General features: G+C 42.7%; 1 protein-coding gene across 3 annotated transcripts in view; it reads right to left on the reverse strand.

Moving 5' to 3' along the window:
* Positions 1-18,209, reverse strand: part of COL4A6 (collagen type IV alpha 6 chain) — a 247,557-nt gene that overhangs the window by 70,448 nt on the left and 158,900 nt on the right. For all 3 annotated transcript variants that reach the window (XM_075835804.1, XM_075835802.1, XM_075835803.1), the window contains 9 exons: positions 18,092-18,136; positions 15,787-15,840; positions 15,536-15,602; positions 14,896-15,006; positions 13,980-14,129; positions 13,273-13,371; positions 3,091-3,251; positions 718-897; positions 44-227 (listed from right to left, as the gene is read on the reverse strand). In XM_075835804.1, the coding sequence (XP_075691919.1) occupies positions 44-227; positions 718-897; positions 3,091-3,251; positions 13,273-13,371; positions 13,980-14,129; positions 14,896-15,006; positions 15,536-15,602; positions 15,787-15,840; positions 18,092-18,136 (1,051 nt within the window). The remainder of the gene's footprint in view (positions 1-43; positions 228-717; positions 898-3,090; positions 3,252-13,272; positions 13,372-13,979; positions 14,130-14,895; positions 15,007-15,535; positions 15,603-15,786; positions 15,841-18,091; positions 18,137-18,209) is intronic.

The following is an 18,209-nucleotide window of genomic DNA, read 5'->3' on the forward strand; positions in this document are numbered from 1 at the left end:
AAAGATATACAGTCATTAAATTAAAGATCTATAAAATACATACCAGGAGGTCCAGGTTCACCTGGTCTTCCATCCAGTCCCGCTAACCCTGGTTCACCAGGAAGCCCACGAGAACCAGGTAAACCTGGAAAGCCAACACCTGGAAGTCCACTTTCCCCACGACTTCCCTTTTGACCAGGTTGTCCTGGATAACCTTTCTCCCCAGGATTTCCAAAACCACCTTCACCCTGAAAATTAAAATGTAAATGAAACAATAATAAATCCACAAAGATTATACAAGCATATGTGTAAGAGTTTCAATTCCCTGGTTCAGGGATGGGTGACATAAATGGACACAAAACATATTATGAAAGTTAAAAACTAGAATACTAGTGGAACGTATAGGGGTTATCCGAATTGGACAACCCTTGCCCATATACCATATTAGCTAGTAGATACTTGGAACAGACTTTCTGATGCTGTAAAGGTAAAATCAACAGCAGCAGGTTCTTGTGTAGTAGACACTAATCTGTCCTAAAACAAAGATACTGATGTGTAATTCCAAAAATGCTAATAAAAAACACAATAACATTAAACATTTTTTATTCGAAATGGGCAAACTAGATTGACTTCTTGATAGTGATTCATAAAAGCTAGGCAGTAGAATGCAAATCTCAATCATTTTAAGTAATGTTGTTTGCTCTACATGCATTTAAAAAAAATTCTATAAAAACTTACAGGTGCGCCTTTTCGACCAGAGAGCCCTGGTAGTCCATCCCTTCCTGGGTTTCCTGGAAGTCCAGTGGCACCTCTAAGCCCAACAGATCCTGGGTCTCCACGTGTTCCTCGGCCAGATGGAAAGATTGGATCTCCTTTTTCCCCCTTTGGTCCTGAAGCACCAGGTTGTCCTAGAGAACCCTAAGAATAAGAAAACAGTCTTGTTATTAAACAAAATAAACTAAAATCAGAATGTCAATAATAATAATTAACAAAAACAATACTTTCTTCTAAACCATGTTTACAGTTCTATGTGTGTATTTGTCGTTTGTGATTGTCTAGCTGAAGCAGGGCCAGATTGAGGTTGGTCGAGGCCCCTGGACAAAAAATATATGGTGAGGGCCCCCATCCCACCTCTGGAATCTCGACCCCCTAAAAGGAGTCACATACAGTATAGAAGTCTATTGGAGTTATGGACCCAGCCAAACCAGCGACTCTCTTAGACTTCAAACGACAGAGTCACACGCATACTTCTTCACCTCTTCTTGGATAGATAGGATTGCAAACAGCCATCAGGGGGTATCTGATTTCCTGAGAGGTGGGAGTTCCACAAGAACTGGCATTAATAGAGGCCCCATCGGTCCACAAGTTGTTGGAGGCCCCAGGGCATGTGACCCTTGTACCCACCCTATAATCAATGCCTGGAGGAGCTTGATTGGAGTGGCAATTAAGCATGCGTCCTGCCACTCCATTCAATGTTCATATGACTAACGGAAATCACTAAAAGAACTGTACTTGGCTGCCTCCGTCAGTCCCAAAGACATTGAATGGAGTGGCGGAGCGCATGCTTGTCCTCCGCTCTGTTCAAAGTTCTCCTCTCTGCATACTTCCTCACCTGTGCCGTTACCTGTGCTTTAGACCAGAATGTGTGACAGTCCAACTTCCTGCTCACATTTGGAAGTGATCTATGTAACTATACATTTTGTTAGATGTGATCTAACCGCTTCTATTGGAGATACTTGGGTAAGGCATCTCTGGGCCATGCGATTACCAGAGCTATTTGCAGCAGACAGTGATTTCAATAATAAATATGTTACAGGAACCTGAATTATTCCAAAAGGCAAGTTAGAGGTTGCTTGTAAGAAATAAAGAACAGTGTTATAATATGGACTAAGTAAGGTGGAGGGGGTATGATTTTATGTGTCTGCTGGAGTAGCGAGTGTAGCATAACCATACCTATGTTGTTGGTCATGCAACTTGCATGACCAACAACATAGGTATGATTACAATGCACTCCCCACATGGTATATAGTGCTGTCAGCAGTTTTGAGGACTCCAAACTGCTGACATGTTCCGTTTAAAGAGAACCCTTCACTAGGACAGTTTTCTTTAAATAAGGGGATCAGTGTCATCCTCCAGTTAGCAGTGCCTGCATGTGACTCCACAAAAGCAGTGCTGTCATTTTTCTATGTTTGAAACTTTACGGTGATATTTAGTAGGTGTAATTGTACCCTATCGGGTTATCATACCAATGTCATGATTTTTAATATTGCTAAAGTGACAGGTTCTCTTTAAAGGGGATGTCCAGGATTAGAAAAATATGACTGCTTTTTACCAAAAATAATGTCACGCCTGTCCACATGTACATTAATGGAGCTAAGCTGTAATACCAAGCACAAGTCCTGGACAGCTGTGGTGGTGTTTCTGGAGGAAAGCAGCCATATTTTTGAAATCATGGACAATCTCCTTAGCTAATTACTTTTATTTCATATAACTGCTTTATCTATCAAACGTTACATTTTTCAAACACTATTTTATTTTCAGCAAGTAAAACTTTGCAGATATTTGTCATTCCAGGTGTCCGTTTTTTTTTAAAATATTCAGAGACTTTAAGCTCTACCTTCTGTGGGGATAGAGGTTAATGGATCTGAGCTGTAGTACTAGGCCTAGCCATTCCTGCTGGAAAGCCCTTACTAATCAATTATAGATGGCACATTCTAAGGAAAGGTCATCAAAATTTTAGTCATGGAAAACCCTTGTAAAGGCTTTGCAGTTGTATGTGAATACTACATTTTAAATAAACTATTTTCAAAAAGTATTAGTCATTGTCACCATTATTATTAACTTACCTATATTAGACTGTATCTTACCTTTAAAATTGGATGGTAAAAAAGGATCAATTCTTTTTTTTTTTTCTTTTTAATTCTTAGGGATTCTAAACTTCTACACACTAGTGTAACTATGAGAAACCATAAACACACCATTTATCATAGTTCCCCAAATTAAACTAGAATTGTACCACGATGCAAAACTTCTATAGCAGGTTAACCAATCTGCATAATAAAGAAACCTTATTTACCCCTGAGTAGTTACAACTATAGAAAAACTGCTTACTGGCAGTCCGGGTGGGCCCTCTGATCCTCTTCTGCCAGGATCGCCTGGTGATCCTTCAAATCCAGGAAATCCATCACTTCCCGATGGGCCTGAAGGTCCAGGCTCTCCAACCCTTCCATCACCATTACTACCACCGCCACATGCACAGTCACCAGAGGCTCCTGAAAGTATGTACACATAAAAGCTGTCAACAGTCCAGAAGCACAGGAATGCTTTTGGCATAATACATATACAGTAATAACAATAACTGCAATGATCTATTGCAAAAATATATTGAACAAATAATTCACAGTTACGTATGCCATTTTTAAATACACCCCTGACCTGGTATTGCCCGCTTTGGCGAAAACAACCTCCTGTAGGCGTTTCTAATAACTGTCCAGTAGTCTCTGGCATGATTTTCCCTCTCCTTCATGTATAATATTTTCAGCTGTGTGATGTTTGAGGGGTTTCCTGCATGCACAGCCTGTTTAAAATCCACCTCTAGCCTCTTGATGGGGTTTAGATTCAGGCTTTGACTTTTAAGAAGACTCCATTTCTTTATTTTCAACCATTCCTTGGGGGATTTACTGGTATATTTAGGCATGCCACTCTCATGTCAAGGTCTACTTCCAGCCGAGTTTGAGTCTTCTAAAAGATGTTCACACACCCCCCCCCCTTGTAGATAGTGCCACCCCCCCTTGTAAATAGTGCCACACCCCCTTGTAGATAGTGCCACACACACTCCCTTGTAGATAGTTCCACACACACACACACACACACACACACACACACACCTCTTTGTGGATAGTGCCACACACACCACCCTTGTAGATAGTGCCACACACACCCTTGTAGATAGTGCCACGCACACACCACCTTGTAGATAGTGCCACACACACCACCTTGTAGATAGTGGCACACACCCCCTTGTAGATAGTGCCACCCCCTGTAGATAGTGCCACCCCCCCTTGTAGAAAGTGCCACACACACCCCCTTGTAAGTAGTGCCACACGCACCCTTGTAGACAGTGCCACACACATCACCTTTTAGATAGTGCCATACAAACACCCTTGTATATAGAGCCACACCCCTTGTAGATAGAGCCACACCCCCTTGTAGATAGAGCCACACCCCCTTGTAGATAGTGCCACATCCCCTTGTAGATAGTGCCACATCCCCTTGTAAATAGTGCCACACACACACACACACACACACACACCCTGTAGATAGTGCCAGACACACACCCTTGTAGATAGTGCCACACATCCCCTGTAGATAAAGCCACGCACACCCCCTGTAGAGAGTGCCGCACACCCCCTGTCGATAATACCACCCCCTTGTTGATAGTGCCACAGCCCCCCTCTGTAGATAGTGCCAAATTGCCCTTTGTAGATAGTGCCAGAGTGACCTCTGTAGATAGTGTCATGGTGCCCTCTGTAGATGGTGCCACACAAACACCCTTGTAGATAGTGCCACACACACACCCTGGTTTATGCTATAAAGTGTCCATGCAGTCTCGTATATGTTGGGTCGTTTCTCCAACATATACGAGATCGCATCTCTCAGCACAAGTCCACTATCAGATGTGGAAATTTACGAGTACCGGTGCATCATCATTTTCAAGCAATGGGACATACAGTTTCCCAAACTAAATATCAAATGTGTCCCTACCACGACGAGGGGGCAATTGGATTAAATTGTTTAAATGCAGAGAAGTGTTTTGGATCCATGTCCTACAATCTTTAGAACCTAAAGGTCTAAATAGGGATTATGATGTACAGAGTTTTATTTATGATTTCTGGATTATGTAACCCTCCATTTGTTAACTGATTTGAAATAGTATAATTACCTTTCTCTTTTGTATTAACAGGTCTGTCGAATATTACTACTATGAAGCATTGACTGTTTGAGACTTTACCGGATTGCAGTGGCTTTCTCGTTTCTTTCTATTGCAGCGAACCCGTACAGGAAAATGTGCATATTTATTTTTTCTTATACGTATATTTAAATTGATCTCTAATTGGCATAATACATATACAGTAATAACAATAACTGCAATGATCTATTGCAAAAATATATTGAACAAATAATTCACAGTTACGTATGCCATTTTTAAATACACCCTTGACCTGGTATTGCCCGCTTTGGCGAAAACAACCTCCTGTAGGCGTTTCTAATAACTGTCCAGTAGTCTCTGGCATGATTTTCCCTCTCCTCCATGTATAATATTTTCAGCTGTGTGATGTTTGAGGGGTTTCCTGCATGCACAGCCTGTTTAAAATCCACCTCTAGCCTCTTGATGGGGTTTAGATTCAGGCTTTGACTTTTAAGAAGACTCCATTTCTTTATTTTCGACCATTCCTTGGGGGATTTACTGGTATATTTAGGCATGCCACTCTCATGTCAAGGTCTACTTCCAGCCGAGCTTGAGTCTTCTAAAAGATGTTCACACACCCCCCCCCCTTGTAGATAGTGCCACCCCCCCTTGTAAATAGTGCCACACCCCCCAATGTAGATAGTGCCACACACACTCCCTTGTAGATAGTGGCACACACACCTCCTTGTGGATAGTGCAACACACACCACCCTTGTAGATAGTGCCACACACACCCTTGTAGATATTGCCACACACACCACCTTGTAGATAGTGCCACACACACCACCTTGTAGATAGTGGCAGACACCCCCTTGTAGATGGTGCCACACCCCCTTGTAGATAGTGCCACACCCCCTTGTAGATAGTACCACACCCCCTTGTAGATAGTGCCACACCCCCTTGTAGATAGTGCCACACCCCCTTGTAGATAGTGCCACCCCCTGTAGATAGTGCCACCCCCCCTTGTAGATAGTGCCACACACACCCTTGTAGATAGTGCCACACACACCCTTGTAGATAGTGCCACACCACCCTTGTAGATAGTGCCATACACACCCTTGTAGATAGTGCCACACACACCCTTGTAGATAGTGCCACACACAACACCCTTGTAGATAGTGCCACACACACCACCTTGTAGATAGTGCCACACACACCACCTTGTAGATAGTGGCACACCCCCTTGTAGATAGTGGCACACCCCCTTGTAGATAGTGGCACACCCCCTTGTAGATAGTGCCACACACACCCTTGTAGATAGTGCCACACACACCACCTTGTAGATAGTGCCACACCACCCTTGTAGATGGTGCCATACACATCCCTTGTAGATAGTGCCACACACACCATTGTAGATAGTGCCACACACACCACCTTGTAGATAGTGCCACACCCCCTTGTAGATAGTGCCACCCCCTGTAGATAGTGCCACCCCCCCTTGTAGAAAGTGCCACACACACCCTTGTACGTAGTGCCACACGCACCCTTGTAGACCGTGCCACACACATCACCTTTTAGATAGTGCCATACACACACCCTTGTATATAGAGCCACACCCCCTTCTAGATAGAGCCACACACCCTTGTAGATAGTGCCATATCCCCTTGTAAATAGTGGCACACACACACACCCTGTAGATAGTGCCAGACACACACCCTTGTAGATAGTGCCACACATCCCCTGTAGATAAAGCCACAGACACCCCCTGTAGAGAGTGCCGCACACCCCCTGTCGATAATACCACCCCCTTGTTGATAGTGCCACAGCCCCCCTCTGTAGATAGTGCCAAAGTGCCCTTTGTAGATAGTGCCAGAGTGACCTCTGTAGATAGTGTCATGGTGCCCTGTGTAGATGGTGCCACACAAACACCCTTGTAGATAGTGCCACACACACACCCTGGTTTATGCTATAAAGTGTCCATGCAGTCTCGTATATGTTGGGTCGTTTCTCCAACATATACGAGATCGCATCTCTCAGCACAAGTCCACTATCAGATGTGGAAATTTACGAGTACCGCTGCATCATCATTTTCAAGCAATGGGACATACAGTTTCCCAAATTAAATATCAAATGTGTCCCTACCACGACGAGGGGGCAATTGGATTAAATTGTTTAAATGCAGGGAAGTGTTTTGGATCCATGTCCTACAATCTTTAGAACCTAAAGATCTAAATAGGGATTATGATGTACAGAGTTTTATTTATGATTTCTGGATTATGTAACCCTCCATTTGTTAACTGATTTGAAATAGTATAATTACCTTTCTCTTTTGTATTAACAGGTCTGTTGAATATTACTACTATGAAGCATTGACTGTTTGAGACTTTACTGGATTGCAGTGGCTTTCTCGTTTCTTTCTATTGCAGCAAACCCGTACAGGAAAATTTGCATACTTATTTTTTCTTATACGTATATTTAAATTGATCTCTAATTGGACGTAGGAGCTACCTATAGGCTATTATATAATTCTGGGGTTCTCACAGACTTCTTTCAGCATCATGCTTTCTGCTCGCAGGCTGATATTGCTGTAATCGCCCCTAGACGTTTCTGAATGCCTGAAAAAGCTCTTTGGATCTAGGCATGGCGCTACTTGGAGGACATGATTAACTTGTAAAAATATATGAATTGTCCATACAAAAAATATGGTGAAAACCTGTTCCATGCAAAAACCACTCAAAAGACAGAAGGGCATTCCCTCCATCTGAAGAAAAAAAGTTTCAATCTACAGAGGCGACAAAGGCTTCTTGACCATAAAAACTGTGAATCTGTGGAATCCCTTGGTTAAAATTGATGGGCATATCTCTTTTCTCAACGGTACTATGTACCTCACATTTCAACCACAAAATGGCAAACCACACTAAATGATGTTTAAATAATAATCATTTGCATCTGATCTGGTGCACCTAATTCTACTTTGAGGTCTTTAAAGGGTATGGACACCTTTACACTGAAATTTTTTTTATTGTTCATTTCCTTCTCTAATGCAAACTGAAGCAACTTTCTAAATAGATTTTATTAAACATATCCTACAATTTTGCTGCTGTAGAGTCTGTGTAACTCCTTCTCCAAGCTGGTTGTCCTGCTGTCATGGATCCAACAGCACACCGCTCCTGTCAGATGCTGAGGTCATCTGCTCTCCCCTTCCCTTCTCTCACTGTTGGCCCTATTCACACGACAGGGATACTCGGCCTGGTTAACCGGGCTGTCCAAAAATGGAGCAAGCCCTTTTTTGGGCCGATCTCCCGGCCGCACGGCTCACATAGAAGTCTATGGGGCCGTGTAAAGCTTACTTGGATGTGATCCGAGTGACGGCCATGCTTTCTGCCGCTCGCTCTCTTCTCCTCCTCCTCACAGTGCGAAGTGCATGTGAGGAGGAAGAGATTTTTTTTCTCCCTGTAGGAGTGGAATCCCTAATCCCCGGCCACAGCGTTGCCGAAGCTGTGGTCTGGGAATTCCGCTCCAGGAGAAGTCCCTGACTTCACTGTCCATATATGGACAGTGATGTCATGGACGTGAAGCGTAATCCCCAGCCACAGCGGCTGTGACCGGGGATTCCGCTCCAGGAGAAGTCCCTGCCTTCACTGTCCATATATGAAGCAGAATCCCCGGTCACAGCCGTCTCTGACACAGCTGTGACTGGTGATTCCGCTCCAAGAGAAGACACTGTCCATATATGGACTGTGAATCGGGGACATTCCTGGAGTGGAATCACTGGCCGATGGGCTACTGTGGCCGGGGATTCCGCTTCAGAAGCGGGGGACCGCTCCAGGAGAAGTACGTGACATCACTGTCCATATATGGTCAGTGAAGTTAGGGACTTCTCCTGGAGGGGTCCCCTACAGTGGCACTGTCTACAGGGAGGGAGGGGTGTGCCATCTACGGGGGGGCTTCTACGGGGATGCTATGTACAAGGGAGCTGTGTGGTAGCTACAGGGGGGCTTTGTGGCACTACCTAGAGGGGTGCTGTGGCAGTATCTACAGGGGGCTGGGTGGCATTATCTACAGAGGGCAGTGTGTGGCATTATCTACAGGGGGGATGTGTGGCACTAAGTACAAGGAGGCTGTGTGGCATTATCTACAAGGGGGGCTGTGGCAGTATCTACAGGGGGCTGTGTGGCATTATTAACATAGGGCAGTGTGTGTCATTATCTACAGGGGGCTGTGGCAATATCTACAGGGGGCTGTGTGGTATTATCTACAGAGGGCAGTGTGTGGAATTATCTACAGGGGGCTGTGGCAATATCTACAGTGGGCAGTGTTTGGCATTATCTACAGGGGGCTGTGTGGCATTATCTACAGGGGGAAGTGTGTGACATTATCTACAGGGGTGTTGTGGCAGTATCTACAGGGGCTGTGTGGCATTAGCCACAGAGGGCAGTGTGTGGCATTAGCTATAGAGGATGCCATTATCTACAGAGGGAAGCGTGTGGAAAAAATTTTGACAAATGAAATTCATCCGTTTTTATAACTGACAGGGAAAAAAACTGATGCAAAACGGGTCAAAATTTGCCATTAAAAACAGAAACACCGGCATGCAACAAAAACGGATTTGATGCAAAATGGCTGAGAAAAACTGACCAAAATGGCCGACTCTCGGACCCTGTCGTGTGAATAGAGCCTTAGGCTGTGTCCACATCACCATCTATGTTCCGCTGAGGGGTTCCGTCTGAGGTTTCCGTCAGGTTAACCCCTCAGTGGAAAGGCAATTGGAAACCTCAGCTTCCCTTTCCCTCACCACTGAAATCAATGGTAACGGAAACCTAGCTAATGGTTGTGACCGGGTTCTGTCGTTTTGACGGAATCAATAGCGCCGTCGACTGCATGAATGGTAATATGGTGAAAAGAAATCAGACCCTACCTGCAAAGGAGGAGGTATTGGTGAGCAAACAGAGACTATCTGGTACAGCTGCTGTTGTGACCCCAATAAAAACAGGATTGGTACAGGAGGAGAGTAAAGAGAGAAATAGGCCAATAACCAAGGTAAAATGGAAAGGTATCTTAAAACTATGGACAGTGGGAAAAAGGGGCAGGAGGAGCAAGTGGGATGTGATGGAGGGAGAAATCCTAGAGGGAGATAGATTAGTGATGATGAGGTCCCTAAGGGGGCTCCACTAGCCGTAGAAGGGGTAGACGTCTCCTCTCAGAATTTTAAATAATCCACTGCTGGAACAAATATTAAAAGTAGGCTTTGAGTCAAAACAGACGTTAGATATTACCCAAAAGGAGATGAATGGAGCAAGATCTGATATCATTTTGATAAGGGAAGATATAAAACAGATACGTGAAAGAGTGGGAGAAGTGGAACAAAGAGTTGGGGAAGTAGAGGACTCTGTTAACAGCATGTCAAAAGAACTAAAAAAATAGTCCATTTCTAATCAACAGCTGATGCAAAAGATAACAGACTTAGAGAACAGGTTCAGGCAATGCAATGTAAAGGCAGTTGGGTTTCCGGAAAAAGCAGAAGACGGGGACTGTATTACCATTTCTTGGAGTGAATTGCAAGGACTACGGGGAAGGAGGGCTTTTCTAGCCTGTACGGGGTTGAAAGGGCTAATAGAATCCCATTGTGGACTGTAACATCAGGGACTATCCCTCGCCCCATTCTATTCAAATTTGTTTATTCATCAGACAGAGACCATCTACTCAGGAAAGCTAGGGAGATGCAACAAATTGAATATAATGGAAAAAGGATTTTTTTTGTATCTGGATTATTCAAGAGAAGCAACACGCAGAGCAAAATATGCTGACGTGAAAAAGAGGTTGATGGAGAAAAATATTAAGTATATGCTGTTGTTTCCTGCCAAATTGAGAGTAATTTACCAGAATGAGACGATTTATTTCAGGACTCCAAAGGAGGCAAATGATTGGTTGGACACTAAATAATAATAAATATATTGGAGGGGGGATAGGACGTCAGGTATAGACTGCCTCTCCTCCTCAGATATTATGTGATGGACAGTGATGACACGAGTGGTTTGCTGGAATGTTAAAGGTTTTGCAGAGAGATCTAAGAGGGTAGCAATTTTTCAACTGATAAAAAAAATCATATGCCGGGTATAGTGAGCTTGTTAGAAACACACTGGAGAAAAAATAAATACTTTCCAGAAAATGATTTGGGTCAGAAATCCATGCAGTATATTCAAATTATTCGAGGGGGGTTAGTCTGCTAATACGCAGATCACTGCAGTACAACATTTTTCAAGAAAAGGTGGATGTTTTGGGAAGATATATTTTCTTGGACATTCAATTAGGAGGCCAAAGATTGGTTTCGGCATTTCTGTACACTCTGCCTCCGTTTTCACTGTCTGTCTTGATTGAATTATGTAATTTTTATTAGATAAGGACAATGTACCAAAATGCGCCTTAGGTGATTATTACTGTGTAATGGAAGAAGGTGTTGATACGTTAAGATTAAATGGCAAGGCAGAATTGAGACCTGAAATCTTATTATGTAATTTTGTAAAGGAGGTGGGGTGGGTTGATTTCTGGAGGTCAACCAACCCATGCAGGGAGCAATAACCTGTCAAGGATAGTCATGGTCTTTGGATTCTATCCCTTTGGTTCAAAAGATCAAATATGAACCTAGATCAATATTTCACCACTTGATGATGGTGATTAAACTGATGACCTCTCACCATCTTTCCTGTGGCTTTAGACTTAACCCTCATTGGCTAACACTGATAACACACCAGGATATTATTTGTAAACCGCTAACTGAATTCATAAATTGTAACATTAATACGACTCCGATATAAATTGTGTGGGATATCTTAAAGGCATTCGCAAGGGGGATGATGAAGGGTCATATAGCCGGAATGAAAAAACACTTTCAGTGAGAAGAATATGAGGCCAAGAATAGGGTACAGAAAGCAGAATCTATATATATTCTTAGAAAAGACGAAGGATTCTCGTAAGAAACGGAATACATATGGTAACATATGGTAACATATGAGCAAATACAATTTTGTAAAGCACAAAATATAATGTTTTTTTCAGGATCAAAGGTAGTATATTGATGGTGGGAAACCGGGCAGATTTGTGGCGAATATGTTAAAGTGCAAACAGGAGCGAGGGGGAATTGTAGCAATTAAAGATAAAAGTGTAAAGATATGTAGAGTTCAGAAAGATATTGAACAGGTTTCCCGGGCCATCAAAAAATCGGTCGTGTGAATAGCCCCATTAGGGGTCTATTGTCCCTACTGCAGCCGGGTGACGGCCGTTTTATGAATGGCCGTCACCCGGCCGGGAAACCCTGTCGTGTGAATAAGGGCTAAGGCTCTATTCACACGACAGGGTCCAAGTGTCGGCTGATAAAAACGGCCGTTTTGGACCGTGTTTCCCGGCCGTTTTGCATCCGTTTTGCAACCGTTCCGTTTTAAAATCAGATGAATTTCATTTGTACATTTTTTTGCCACACACTTCCCTCTGTAGATAATGCCACACACTGCCCTCTGTAGATACTGCCATAGCCCCCTGTAGGTAGTGCCACACAGCCCCTGTAGGTAATGCCACACAGCCTCCTGTCTGTTGTAACGCACATGCGCGGTCCCTGCTGTTATATCGAGAACAGCATGGACCGCGAGTACAGCAGGGACCGCGCATGCGCATGCGCGTTACGGGCTGTACACCAGAACAGCCCATACACGGCACGTAACAAGTGACGTGTCGTGTACCCGGAAAATAGTTGAAGACCAACACGGCGACCAGAGAGTGACGTCACCCGTCAAGTACCACACGGCAGCATGTGGAAACGGGGCCAATTTGGAAAATGTAAATATATTATAAATGTATTTACATGAATAAATTACAAGCATTAACACATAGTCATTTTATCTCGGAAAACCCCTTTAAGTGTATGACAGATGAACAGAGGCTTATGTTAAACAATAGAATTAAAACCGGGTAGAGAATGTGTGGAGGGATAGGAGAGGTAAGGAAGCGTTTGGCTCCATTTTTTTGTTGGGGGGGGAGGGGGGGGGAGGTTGCAGGGCGTGGGTAATTAATTAATTAATTAATATTATATACATGTAGTGCTCTTTTTGAAGGTATATGATATGATATATTATGATTGGGTATATGTATATGCTAGATTTAATTGATGTGATATTAAGTACATTTGGATCATACTCAATGTATGTTTTAAGTGTATGATACTAAATATATTTGGACCGAATGGAATTTGACAGCCGATTCGACAGATGAGGATTAAATATTGATATATCCACAATAAAAAAAAAACACTTTACAAGGGGTGCCTTTACTTTTTCAGATTACTGTAAATAGTGTGAGAGAGAAGGTATAACATAAGTAAAATTAAATGGCACCTGTACTTCCTTTGTCTCCAATTCTTCCTGGGGGCCCTTGCAATCCTTTTTCTCCTGGTTTTCCAGCCTCTCCAGTATCTAGTTGATTTGGACGAATATCTAACCAAAATGTATAATGAGGAAAACATTTTTTTTTCTTACAAACAAGTGTTTTGACAGCATATTCAGTTGCACATTTCAAACATGTGCAATTTCATTGGCTAACAAGAAACAATCTATCATGGTATTTAAACAGTAGGTGTTCAGTAAACATGCCGATCTTGTTCCTCATTTCAACAATCTATAGTCATTATACTATAACTAAATCACATAACAATTCAATCTAAGATTGGCCATGTGGTCTCCTAATAACTGTAATTACGGTATGTGATTCTTCCCTTTTCTTCATAGGATGTCTTCTCTATGCCAATGGCACTTCAGCCACAGAAATTACTCAAAACATAGAGATGCCTCAGAGACTATATGTGCCAGTAAAACATCTCACCTAAAGCAAAGTACTTCTTACTAGGTAAGAAATAACTAGTGGCTGTGTGAGGTAAATTTTATATTAATTATTGTTGATCACTTGCTCCTAAGAAATGCAGGATCTAATAAGCATATAGAGGCAAAGGATCTACTTATTGGCATAACTTTGTAACACTTTGGATATTCTATAGTATTCCAATTTTAGAATTAATGGTGATAATAACATAGTAGACAAATGTTACCTGAAGGTCCTGGTTGCCCTGGTAAGCCGGGGGGACCTTGTGGACCATCTCTTCCTGGGGTCCCTTTCTGCCCATAAGCAGGTCTTCCTGGATCTCCCCTTTGCCCTTTAGACCCCTGAATACCTTGAAATCCTGGTGCACCAGGAAAACCTGAAAAGGGTAGAGATCCACATGAAAGGGTTTTTCCAAGCTTATGAAGAATACAGAAAAGTACCCGTATGTGCCTGAAGGATAACTAGGTAGTGCCACTATAGCTCAGAAGTAGTTATTTTTCATGATGTTGCCCAGCACTGTGCAGCATTGTTGTTTTAATTTTGCTAGGGCTTGCTGTGGATGGGATTAAATACTACAGTTCCCATGATACATCTTTGCTCTCACAGACACTGCTTCTATTTACAGCTGCTTGCATGCCCCTCTATTACAAGGTGTAAGGTAGTGCTGTAATTACTCCCTGTCCACTCTGCTATTCTGTTGCCAATTGACTCTGCATTATCTGCTGCCCAGCATGTGAAACAATATCCACCCCATAGACAGGGAGGGAGAGGGAGAGCAAGGTGCAGGGGAGATAACCATGTGTTCAGTGTACTGAACTTCACACAAGCAGGAGATAAACAACAGGAGCCTGGTCATGTGACTGCATGTAAAAATGGCTTACAGAGGAATTTCAGCTACAGACAGCACATTAGTAAGTGACTAATCAGACTGCAGTTAAACCATCTGCACATAATTTTTAGACCCTTTAAGATTGTGTAATTACAAAAAATATGAACAGATTTGATGCCGTGAAGTACCTACTACTGAAACAAATTACATAAAAGTGCTCCAAGACTATGATTATACACCGTGCCTCATCTATGTAAAGTACAGCATGAGGACAGTTCAGAACCTAGGGTCTAGAGCATTACACATTTCTTACCCCTTCCAAACGCTGGAAACCCAGGTGGGCCAGGAGGACCAGGTGGACCACTGATTCCATCATCCCCTGGCATGCCTTGGAACCCAGGAAGACCTGAATCTCCTGGAAGACCTAACATGAAGTATATAAGAAAGTAATTTGCCTACACAAAAAGCAATTAAGTGATCATTTACAATAAATGAGGATTATTTTCCTGTTAAACAATTTGATCAATTTTGGTCTGCAACAGGGTCTATTAACTGAGTCTGTAAGTAGTTATCCTTTTAGCAGATTTTCATGCCTGATGTCAGCTGGGTAAATATTAATAAAGCAATTAGGCATTGGGTTCACTTTGGGACCAAAGATACTGGGAAAATGAAATAAATACTATCACTGACAATGCTACAGCATATGTTACCAACAGTGTTAAGGGCTGCTGTAGTACTGTAATCTCAATGCATCATGAAGTGCTAACACTTTGCAATATACATAGTGTTCAAAATTTGCAGTGGAGAGCCAGTTCAGAGAATTTGCAGTGCATAGAATAAGTGGAGGAAGAAGCTACAGCATCTGTAGGCTGCATTTCATAGCCTTATTATTAGAAATGTTAAGTAAATTGAAGAGAAAATACCACAGTGAGAAAAGCAGAGAAAAGTATTACCTGGAAGAGCTGCACCACCGTTTACATATACTGGGTTCCCTGGATAACCTATGTCACCTTGTTCACCCTAAAACCGGGAAAAAAAGCTCTATAAACAGCCATGGCTTGTTGACTTTAATAAATAATAAGGGCACAGATAGTTAAAACAAAATATTCACACTATGTCTTCTTCGTCACTAATGTGGTCTTATTCATGGCAGTTGTTTGTACTGTATCATGAATAGGATAAATAATATTAGGATGGTTATTACCTTCATCCCTTCGAATCCTTCAAGTCCAGGAACTCCAGAAAGACCAGGCTGACCCTGTGTTAACACAAACATATGAGTACTTCATCCTAGACCAGTGTCTCCCAACCTGCGGGTCATGTGAAGACCTCTGGGGGGTCGCGAGCGCCTCACTGATGGCCCCAGGCCCGCTGCGATGGTGGGGCCCAGGGATGGCATGTCCTGGTTTCAACTGTATCTGCATCCTCAGGACGCAGATACCGTTGATTCCAATGCTAAAGAAGGGAGCTGACGGCTCCTTGCTCCAGAATTCACAATCTAATGCTGCCGTAAGCGGATCAGCGCATACAGGCATGATGTAGTGATGTCATCGCGCCGGTTTGTGCCGAGCCATACACTGCACAGACTGTAGGAGCAGAGGGATCTCCTCCACTCATCAAGAAAACTGGACCAGGTATGTCATTATTTCATTATTTTTTTATTAGGCACTTTGGGGAAATTAGACTGGGTATGGGGGGCCTCTATGGGGCAATATACTGTATGGGGCAGCTATGGGGGCATTATCTTGTGTGGGGGCAGCTATTGGGGCATTACTCTTTATTGGGACAGCTATAGGGGTATAATACTGTGTGAAGGCAGATAAAGGGGTCATTATGCTGTGTGGTAGTAGCTACAGGGCATTATTCTGTGTGAGGGGTGGCTTTAGGGGAATTATACTGTGTAGGGTAGCAATATAGGGGCATTATACTGTGTGAGGGTAGCTATAGGGGCATTATACTGTGTGGGGTCAGCTAAAGGGGCATCATCCTGTGTGGGGCAGCTATGGGGGCATTATGCTGTGTGGAGGCAGCTTTAGGGGCATTATACTTTGTAGGGAGGCACTATTGGGGCATTATACTGTGTGGGGGCATCTATAAGGGCATTATCTTTTGTGGGGGAAGCTATGGGGGAATTATACTGTGTGAGGCAGCTATGTGAGGATTGTTTTGTGTGATGGCAGCTTTAGGGACATTAGGGAGGCACTATAGGGGCATTAACCTGTGTGGGGGCAGCTATAGGGTCATTAACCTGTGTGGGGGCAGCTATAGGGGCATTATCTTGTGGTGGGGCAGATATAGGGGCATTATACTATACTCACATGACCCACCATCATCGGCCATAGTCGGGCCGAAGCGACGTGCAGAAGCATTATACCTTGAGCTCGCCCCCACCCCTGCCGAGCATAATTATTGTTGTTTTCGATGTTACAGGGACTGTTTTAAATGGAGCATAGTCCCGGCATCTAACTACAAATGATATCGACATACGTCAGACAAAATGGGCAAAGGTACTGTAGTGGGGGTCCTAAACAAATGAGATGACCTTGTTTAGCATTGTATTGAGCAGATAATACAAATTTTATTTGGTTGATGTAAACATAAACTGAATTATTATAGATTGCATTGATAGAGGAGATTCTAATTCATGACTATAATTTTATTTTGCCTAATTATTCTTTTTAACATAACGCTTGCATGAGAATAACATTTATGCATTATTCAGAGCACATAACTGCTTCTCCAATATCTTTAATTCTACCTATTAAACATAGCTTAAATTACTTGAAGTCATTTTAGTAGGTTATTTGGCAGATTTACTATTCATATTGAGCCAGAATTCGTGCCGTGCACTACATTTATAAACTGTTTTAGACACTTTTTGCACTTCACTTGAGGGGCGTGGCCTAATAGAAGTTAGACGGGGCCTAGTGGAAGTGGGTGTGGCTTAAAATGTTCCACATTGGGCCAAATTGTTGGCACAAAAAGTTGGTCTAGTGTAAGCAAACCAAGAGGTAGCATAGAGTTAGACAAAAGAGTACAGATCTAAGCTGTCTAAATTTAAGACCGTAGTAATAAATCTGCCCCTATACATTTATCTTTTTCCAGTATATTAGCAAGCCAACAATTAGATTTTAAATTCAGATTTAAGTCCTTCTTTATGCCCTCAAGGCTCCTCACATGATAGCACCCTCCTCAGCCCAGATTCTTATTTCTCATGATTCTCACGATTCTCTCAGCCACCATAAATATTAGACTGGTCGGAGAAGATATTGAAATCTCTAGGAATTACTGACAAAGGTATATGGGTAGCTTTAGATGCCTTCGTCTATGCTGTTCTACAACTTTTGAGAGCTCTGCCTTTCATCATCCGTTCAATATTGTTCCCATATTGTTTCAATATTGTTCTCTAAAAAAAAATCACACATTTTGTGGTGCTCACTGAAAACAGACTTTACTTATTTCATTTTCCCACTGGTTATTCATATTCATCAATGATTTGTGTACATTACCTTGTTACCTGGAAATCCATTAAGACCATCTTGTCCAGGAAATCCCTAGAAGACATATTAACATTTATGATCCAATTGATGGTGGAAAAGGTGGTTATTTGGAAGCTGATGGATGTTC

This window comes from Rhinoderma darwinii, chromosome 8, assembly GCF_050947455.1.
Source record: "Rhinoderma darwinii isolate aRhiDar2 chromosome 8, aRhiDar2.hap1, whole genome shotgun sequence".
NCBI lineage: Eukaryota > Metazoa > Chordata > Amphibia > Anura > Rhinodermatidae > Rhinoderma > Rhinoderma darwinii.